General features: G+C 39.3%; 1 protein-coding gene and 1 long non-coding RNA gene across 6 annotated transcripts in view; one reads left to right on the top strand and one right to left on the bottom strand.

Moving 5' to 3' along the window:
• LOC142046342 (uncharacterized) overlaps positions 1 to 9465 on the top strand; it is a 934987-nt gene that overhangs the window by 229778 nt on the left and 695744 nt on the right. The gene's annotated exons all lie outside the window — the stretch shown is intronic.
• RECK (reversion inducing cysteine rich protein with kazal motifs) overlaps positions 1 to 9465 on the bottom strand; it is a 105885-nt gene that overhangs the window by 36844 nt on the left and 59576 nt on the right. For all 5 annotated transcript variants that reach the window (XM_075062642.1, XM_032787127.2, XM_075062640.1 and 2 more), the window contains 4 exons: positions 8211 to 8351; positions 4234 to 4422; positions 1426 to 1548; positions 671 to 842 (listed from right to left, as the gene is read on the bottom strand). In XM_075062642.1, coding sequence (XP_074918743.1) covers positions 671 to 842; positions 1426 to 1548; positions 4234 to 4422; positions 8211 to 8351 — 625 coding nt within the window. The remainder of the gene's footprint in view (positions 1 to 670; positions 843 to 1425; positions 1549 to 4233; positions 4423 to 8210; positions 8352 to 9465) is intronic.

Genomic DNA, 9465 nt, shown 5'->3' with positions numbered 1-9465 from the left:
AGCTGTGCATTTTAGTTATTACACAACTTTAGTTCTCTTGTTAGTGGTATCGCGCCACATTTTTGCTTATGTTCTTTTAAAGATTATCTGACTGACTGTTAAAAATGAAACAGCAGGGACTGGACAGAGACTATTGAGAGATTTCACAAACTAGCAATATAACAACACTTAGCTCTTATATATGCCTTTCACCAGAAAAGTCATAATTGCTTTACAACAATGTGTATTGTTTTTATTTTACAGATAAAAAAGGCACAGATCACTCCTGACTCAGTTCCTTTCTTTAAGCATTGGCCTGAACAGACATTAGATGTATCTTGAACAAAGGTTACAAGGAGGTAAAATGCCCCATATCTTATTTCCAATTCCAGTTCCCCTATTATAACAATTATATAATAAATCTGTTTTATTTCTAAAAGTAGAATCCGCAGCATGCATTTTAAAGAAAATGTTAACATTCCAGAAATAATCAACAGAACAAAATGCAGACACTTACTGCAGTCTGATTATTGCAAAATTAGAAATGAGGTATCTCACAAATTCCCACTTGTTTACTCGATTTGTGAAATATTGCTATAATTTACAGTATATGGTATAATTGCCAGGGAAAGAAGTATAAACTGATTTATCAATTAAAAATGCCAAATATGTTTACATATTTAATCTTTACCTCTGATTTTTGGTACAAGGGTTAGGGTTACAAGGATCCTTGGACATACATGATCCAAATTCAAACTGATTGTCCTGAAGCCCAACACATCGTGCTATGCATGCACTTGGATATGTGCGTCCATTTTGCCCACACACTGGGACAAACTGATCAGCACAGTTACATGGTAGACCTGAAAAAATAATATACAGTCAGTAATTTGGCATGTATATTTTCATTGGCAGAAAATGTACAAAATATTAGGGTGTGTGTGACCAGCAGGTGAAACAAATAACTGAGCTAGCTGTATTGGGACAAGTCATTTGACCTTCTTTGGCCTCAACTCAGTGAAAAAACCTTAGAGTATGTCTACACTTAAGACACTACACCTGAGGTTGCACTGCTGTAGCACTTCAGTGTGGACACTACCTATGCCAGTGGGAGGGTTTCTGCCATTGGGATAGGTAGCTCACTCCCCCGAGAGGCAGTAACTAGGTTGATGGAAGAATTCTTCTGTCAACTTAGAACTGTCTACACTGGAGGTCACATTGGTATAGCTATATCTGTCAGGGGTCCACACTCCTGAGAGATGTAGCTATACCAAGATAAGCTTCCAGGGTAGACCAGCCTTTAGTTGAAAGAAAGAACAAAAGAAAGAATGAAAGAAATTTTGAAGTTTTCTGTACAAACTGGAAGAAGAGTTCTAAGTCAGCCTTTTACTTTACTGTTAGGACTCAAACAAACATGTACAGTTTCTGGATTTTGGAAAATGTTACCTGTAAACATACGATGTTCCTCTGTTGAGCTATGCTCATTAAGACACTGACGAGTGGAACATATCAAGTTTCCAGCGAAACAAGAACAGACATTACAATCTATGTTAAAGGATGTTCCATGGCCTTAAAATAAAAGAGAAGTATTTTATGTGTATAATTACAAATGAGTACAGACATTCCCCTCACCAAAAGACACTGATCTAAAAGACTTATTTTATATAGTTAAAGCTGCAGACAGAATTCCATTATAAACTATTCCCTAATTTTCTCATGTTCATGAAACTTTCAGAAATGGGTTTGTTTGTTTTTTTTAGCTGAAATTTCTATTCTTGGTCAGAGTTCAGAATGTTTTTGCATTTAATTTGAGGAAAATCCACTCACTTGTGTTTCTGACTAATGGGAAAGTGCGGAAGAACAGTTCCTGGGGTTTTTTTTTGTTTTTTGGTTTTTTTTAAATAAATAAAATGCTTAAACCTATGTAAAACTGTAATGTTAAGGTTGCAAAAATAAAATATGCAGGAAATGAAAATGCTAATGGTCTCCAGATTGGTCTAAAAATGGTTATAACACCTTGGCTTGTGATCTTTTTTTAATGTATGACTTTCTTAAAGATATGTTTAAAGATACTTTTCTGTTGAATTGCACTTAGGTAAACTACAGGCAAGTTTGCTAACTTTTGTATTATAGATTTTTTTTTCCTGAATAGTATTAAAAATTTTCTGTTTAAAATGCGAAGTAACAGACCAGCACATCCTGAGCTAGATCCTTATTTATGAGCCTACACCCTTTGCACTGCTCACTTCCCTCCCCAGTGTGCCCTTTTTACGAGCCGAGAATAATATCTCAATCTAACCCATAGTCAATAATTTGCAAATGTTATTTATGGTCTTAAACTAGCTCCCAGTGCACATCTGTCCTAGTTAAAAAAAACCAACACATCACAGTCTGGCATTACTAGCTACCGGCAGCTGTGTCTACTCAATAGCAGGACGGAACAATGAGTGTTTACATTATCAGAGGGGTAGCCGTGTTAGTCTGGATCTGTGAAAGCAGCAGAGAATCCTGTGGCACCTTATAGACTAACAGAGGTTTTGGAGCGTGAGCTTTCGTGGGTGAATACCCACTTCGTCAGACGCAGGTCAGCCTGCGTCTGACGAAGTGGGTATTCACCCACGAAAGCTCACGCTCCAAAACCTCTGTTAGTCTATAAGGTGCCACAGGATTCTGAGTGTTTACAGTCACTGCTGAGACATACTGGCAAAACAGTATAGAGAAACTTAGGGCCAGACCCTTTAAAGGGATATACAGAAACAAAGGCCTATCCTCAGAGTTTTCAGGACTGAGTCCTTAATATTGCAGCTGCCAAGACCCAATTTGGTTTCAGGCAGAGTGATCAGTATTTTACTTTCACAGTCACTTAGGGTATGTCTTCGCTGCAATTAAAAATCTGTGGCTGACCTATGCCACCTGACTCAGGCTTGTGAGGTTTGGGCTAAGGAGCTGTTTAACTGCAGTGTAGACTCCAGGCTCTAGGACCCTGTAAAGTAAGGAAAGTAAAAAAACAGCCCCATAGCTTGAGCTCTGTGAGCCCAAGTCAGCTAGCATGGGCTAGTTGCGAGTGTTCAACTGCAGTGCAGACATTCCATAAGATTCAATAAACTAATCACCCCTTAATCTAGATGGCAACCTTCACAATAAATAAGCCAAAATTAGTAAATACATTTATCTGTATTTCATTACAGAAATGGCAACAGTATGAAAGCAGACTAGATTAAGGAGTGGTTAGTCTGTTGAATCTAAGAGACTGTAAAACAACTTATTTATTTAAATTTGCAACATTAACATTGCATTAATATAGATTTTTTCACATATGGTAAAAGTTATCTGAAGATCAATTCCTACATTGGACCTGATCTTGCAAACATTTATTACAGACCATAATGGTTACTACTGTGAGTAACCCATTGTAAACTCTAAATAAAAAGACTCGAAAAAAATGAATGTTAGAATAAGCAACTCCTGCCTTTATGAAAGCAAAATCAATATTTCATCTTCATCATTCCATGACAAACTACGACAAATGCTTTACTAACAGGTTTTCTTTATCCTAACTTGAGCCATAGCATTATTTGATTCAGCTAAGTTCTAATGAAGTTTCTAAACCAAACCCAAAGAGAGGCACTTGTAAACTATGGATAAACAATGGGTAAACTTAATATATGCATTAACTGTAAACAATGAAATCCATGGAACTATTTAGAGTATACTAGTAGAGTACTGAAAGAAAAAACTTCCATAAGCGCAGTTACACACTTTTAGGTAACAATTAAATAATCAATATGTATGTCTTGCTACTGTGTGTGGTTTTGTTCTCTCTTTTTAAGAAAGATTTATGTACTTTATTTTGTGCAGAGAATATTTTTCTCTATAGAAATCTCATGAAACCACCTAATGCAAAATGTTGCTCAAACACATGATATTGTATCACTGCAGGAGTAGGGACTGGGGAATAAGCTCTCTCTGCACAGCATTCCCCCACCAACTCTGTGGAGTAAGCCTAAGTCAAGACCACCAGAGGCAGAATTCACTTATGCTCTTCTGCACTATTGCCACGCCCAATTCGGAGAAGTTCCAAGTATACTTCCTGGAGGGAGAGCCATTGGCACCATGTCTCCTTAAATAACTCACACTGTCAGGGAACCTGAAAAGGCCAGAAAACATGAACCAGTGCTGATGGGACAGGGCCTTCAAGCCCTCCCAGAAAATACGCTCTTAGTTCGTAGAAACTGAGTCTAATCCTGTACTTACTTTTCCTTTGTCCTCCAACAATACATGACTTTTGGAGGTCAACACAATGCATCTCCATACAGTTTTCTAATAGTCCACTCTGTCCACAGGTACAAATTTTGAAGCAACCAACATCTCCTGCAGATGATGGAACCTGAATAAGTGTACCTTGGCGGACAATAAAATCTGAAGCTTCTCCCAACTTGCAACCTATGCACACAAAAGAAACATTAGCTCAATAAAAATTAATTACATTTCAGAAATGTTTAGGAATAATAAATACTCTGTGTAAAGAAATTCTGATGGTGAAAAATCACTTCTGGGGATTTGTGGAAAAAAATATACATCTTCAAATTTCTGCAAAAATGGAAAGCAGTTTTTGGAGGCAGAGGAGTTTCATTTTGCATCCAAACGTGGTTCTCTGTGAATAATGACATTGGTACAATCCATAATATTGCTCTAGGGAAAGAATTTCACATTTTCATTTTCAGGATCAATAATAACTGGCAGAAATGTGAGGAATTTGCCCAAGATAAAATTCCTAAGTACATGCAGAAATACTACTTTTTGCATGCAAATGCAAAAAGAAAATGTGTAGTTTCACATCACTCTAATCAGCTCTTCCAGCTTCCCATCATTCTGCGGTAGAATACGTGGACATGACAAATGCCACACTCTTCAAGATACACCAGCCCCTAAGTTGTACTAAAATCTGGCAGCTAAGCTCTGTTGTTTCTTTCCTGACCTCCTTTCCTTTTCCTCGCTTCCATTCTTGTGTGCATTTTGAAAACACAAGAACACCTTATGAAAATACATTCTCTTAACAAAATAAAAAGGAATAAAAAAGTTAAAGAAAGAATAAGAAAGAGGAAGAGATAGAAAAACAGCAGTGAGATGGAGAAAGGAAAAGGAGGAGGATGAGGATTAAAAGCCAGGAGGTGCAAGGGATAGTGAAAGGAACAGGAAAGATGAGATTACTTACCTCTACAGTAGTTAAGAGTTCAAGATATTTTGTCATTGTGGGTGCTAGATGCTAGGTGTATGGCATGCATGTACACCTTTGACTGGAATTTTTTTTGTCAGTAGTGTCCGCACCTGTACCCAAAACATTGTCATGCTCTAGAACAAGGTTATATAGGGAGAGTTGGACCTGCAGGGGTCCTTCCAGCAACTGAGAAAGTTGAGGACTCTCTGGAGAATGGACACCTTTGGACAGGCTGTGTCTGTTGCATGTATAAACAGTTCAAGCCAGATTTGGAGGCCTCTGGAGTGAGGTATACCAAATGTGCAGGCTGCCATACAAGGAGCTGTAAGCAAGACGTCGCTGTGGTCTGAGGGCTCTGCTATAGAGCAGATGAGATGGACTGTGGAAAATATCCGGTAGGGAATGCTGGGCCTCCTGAACCTTCTCAAGGTGAATTTGTAGTGTCTCAGCCACACTCTTCAACAGATCCCAAAAAACTTTAAAGTCATCAGTGCAGGATGATGGAGGGGACAAGATTGCTTCATCTGGGGACACCAATCATTTATTGGAAGGAGGCTCCATTGGCTCCTGATCCTCTGAAAAAAAGTCTCCCTGAGAAGGTGGAGCTTGCTGTGGAAAGGGTACTGTGGGCCTAAGGCTCCTCTGGCAGGTCTTTTTACATCAAGGCATCCTGTAAAACTGGTCAGTGAAGGGGGCCCATGTGGTAGAATGCCAATGTGGTGAGGCATATGGAAAGGGGGTGAGACCCCAGGGATGTTCCTGTCAACATTGACTAATTCCCAGAGTATCCATGTCAGGATACTTAAAGGACGGAGGCTGTAGTCAAATCCTGGATAGAGATGTTCAACTCTGAAGACGTATCATCCCATCTCCAATAGAGAAGGCAGAGTAGTTGGTACTGGCAGATGAGTCGGTACCAGTGGTAGAATAGGTGCCAGCATCCAAGTCCAAAGTTGGCGAACTTGAGCCCAGGGAAAAATAAAGGATACTAAAATAAAATAAGGTACCAATAGCTTGAAAATAAGCTAGTGGACACTGCAAAGCTCTGTCTCTAAACACAGGTGGTTGAAAAGGAAGTGAGTGGCAGTAAGTCTGACCCTCCCTATATATCCTTGTTCTGGAGCACGTGGAAGTGAAAGACGCAAGCATGGACCCACAGACCTGTTGAACAAATCTTCAATGGAAGGTGTATGGGCATCTACATGGTGCACCCCTAGGGACAGTAACTCAAAGAACTAATGTTGGGTTTTTTTTGTTTTAAGTAAGATAAGAGTAACTGATTAATTACTAAACTAAACCCATGGATTGTCAATTAAAAAAATATATTAAAAACACAAGGAAGCTGTTAGAGTCACATTTCAATCTTCTAAGGATCTTCTGAAATACAGTTTCTGTCTCCATTAGCAATAGGTTTGTTTGTGCCTAGATCAACCACTTTGAATCACTCTCTTGTAACAAAGTCAGGCCAGTGCAATCCAGTGCAGTGCAATCCATCTTTTTTAGTCTCAGGGCCAAACATACTATTTAATAAAAGTTATGGGGACACAGTCAATACTTTTAACTAGTTCTATAGGCTCACGCAGAGCCACTCGAGCACCTATCCATTCTCTCTGTCCATGGCTCCCACAGCCCAGCAGGGATGCAGGTCTTGGAACAAGCAGCCAGCAAGCTACCCTTCCTTCCTTTGTGATATAGCAGATGGCCAGTGAGGGAAACTGCTGAGCAGCTGCAGGAGTAAAGTAACAGCAGCTGTTCAGAGCACTCCCAGCTCTCAGAGATGCTCCTGAGGCTCTCAGGAGGGAAATGCTGGGATGTAACTGGGGAGGTGATAACCTCTGCTTATTCCCAGTAGCAATGGATCTGATTCAAAAACTTCAATTAAATTAGTCTCTCTCAAGGGGACATATTTTCAATTCACAATCAAATAAAAATATTTCTTCCTAAACACAATTGCCCTCAAGGGACAAAATTTAGGGGCCTAAGTGGCCTCCAGGCCACAGGTTGAATCCTGCTTCTTTAAAGGGAACTGGAAGAAATAGTGGTGATATCTGTCCATAAGATTGATGGTGTGATTGGGTTTATGACTTGGGAGTCTGGTTAAAGAATCAGGTAGCAGCAGTCAAAAAGGCATTTTACCATATATGGATATGGCTGTATCTTTTAACTGAGTATTTTGCTACCATCATCCATGTCCTTCCCACTTCAAAGCTAAACTATTGCAATGTACCCAGATGTGAGGCTACATCTCAAATTCATGATTTGCAAAAGGCAGCTCAGGTGGCATTCTATAGATGACACCTGACACTGCTCTAAGACCTGCACTGTTTACCTGAGAGTTTCTGGAAAGACTTTAAGGTGCTATTTTTGACCTATTAAGCTTTTATGGCCTAGGACCAACCTACTTGAGATACCACCTCTCTCTAATACAGGTCAGAGTATCGATCAGTTAATGGAAGCATTGTTGCTAGATCACTCTCAATATTATAGAGAGGACAACTGCTCAGGCATTTGCCGTAAGGACCTCCAGGGCTCTTAGAATATCCTCGAGACCTGGTCTGAAACAGCTGATATCTGAGGACTTTCAGGACTCACTGCAGGGTCCATTTGTTTCACCTGTATGCTGCTGCTTGCTGAAGGGGTAAGTGATTCGTAGTGCATTATGTTTTTGCAATTTTAAATAATTGGCATGATGCTCAGAGGCTGCATAAAAGGCACTTTTATTTATTCTAAATTAAAATAAAATAAAAAACATTCAGATCTCCTACCGGACAGAAAATTCCTTTTGAGGGATGGGAGAAAAATGAAAAAGGGAAATAAGAAATTCTTGGGGAGATCTAAAAAAAAAGTTGAAAAGACAACCCCCCCTTTGTTGAGAAAAAACAGTAACCATGGCAATCTTAAAAGTTTTTCCTCTTTTGGAATATTACCAGCACATTTAAAAATGTGTAGCAAAATTTCTACTATTCATGTTTAACTAACAGCTAAAGTGTAAATAGTAGTCCAAACCTCTTACCTTGAACACAAAAATAAGGAAGACAGGGTTCTCCAGACTGACATCCTTTTCTATTTACTTCACACAACTGATTGGCAGCACACGGATTTGGATTACATGGATGTGTAACCTCCTCCACAATGTTACCTAAAGAACTTGGGCCTGAAATTGTAATTACAGATGAGCTGCCATGATTTAAACAACAAGGTCCATGATATTTTTTCTAATAAAGCATGGCATTTCCTATTTTGAACACAGAATTTTATTCTGCCACATACAATTCCTTGAAATCTTTCATTCTCCACTGTTGAGAACGCTTTATGTAGAAGCTTGAAATGAGAGGTTACTTACAATGGGTTAACATATTAAGCACTTCACTCCTGAAAACCCTGGCCCAAATTCTGCTCACAGGTAACCATGTGTTTGATCAATCTTGTTCCCCAAATAAGTTTTGTTTACAACACAAAACAAAAATTGGGATCGATTGGCAGTCTCTAATCAAGAGAAACCCCATAACAGCAACAGCAGGGTTGTTAAAGGACAACCTTAAGATGAATTGGAAACATACATAGTTTCTGGAAGACAATTTGGTGTCACTGGTGAACGGTTAAGATTCAACTCAGTTTCCCTCAACTCTGTAGTAATGACTTCCTTGCATAAAGAGAAAAAGGAAAATGAGGGGAAAGGAGAGACAATGACATGGGAAAGGTAATTCAAATACAGAAACATGCATCTCAAAATCTTTAATACACCGCTTCTGGGAATGATGAGACGTGAGTGTTGTGAGGCCTACCAACGCCTCATGTACAATTTCTGGTATATTTAGTAAGCATGTAAATCCATGAATAGTTTTATGTATGTTTTCTCTCTGTCCTTTTACCCCAAGAAATATACTCCGCTGAGAATGAGCTGTGTGATAACTTGAAATAGCTGGCACTCACTGGCTATAGCCCTCAGAGAGAAAGCACAGCAGAAGTACTGGCTGTTTGGCAGACTGGCTTGCTGGGGATATCACAGTATATGGCAGGGGGCTGTGCAGCCTCAAATCTCTGCTCAGATGGTAGTGGAACAGCTGAAGGCCTGAGTTCTACAGTGGAGAAAGGAGGGAGAAATGCAGATGCAGTTACCCTAAAACTGCGACAGATGTCTTTTGTTGTGTAAGGAAATGTGGGAGTAATGTTTGATTGTCGTCTTGTTTCTCAATACTCTGAGATGTGATGGGGTTCTTTCTGATACATGGGCTAGTTAACCTTATAAAAAAAGGCATTATTTTGAA

This window comes from Chelonoidis abingdonii, chromosome 2, assembly GCF_003597395.2.
Source record: "Chelonoidis abingdonii isolate Lonesome George chromosome 2, CheloAbing_2.0, whole genome shotgun sequence".
Lineage (NCBI taxonomy): Eukaryota > Metazoa > Chordata > Testudines > Testudinidae > Chelonoidis > Chelonoidis abingdonii.
The sequence above is the reverse complement of the archived record's forward strand: the minus strand, read 5'-3'. Positions and strand labels throughout refer to the sequence as shown.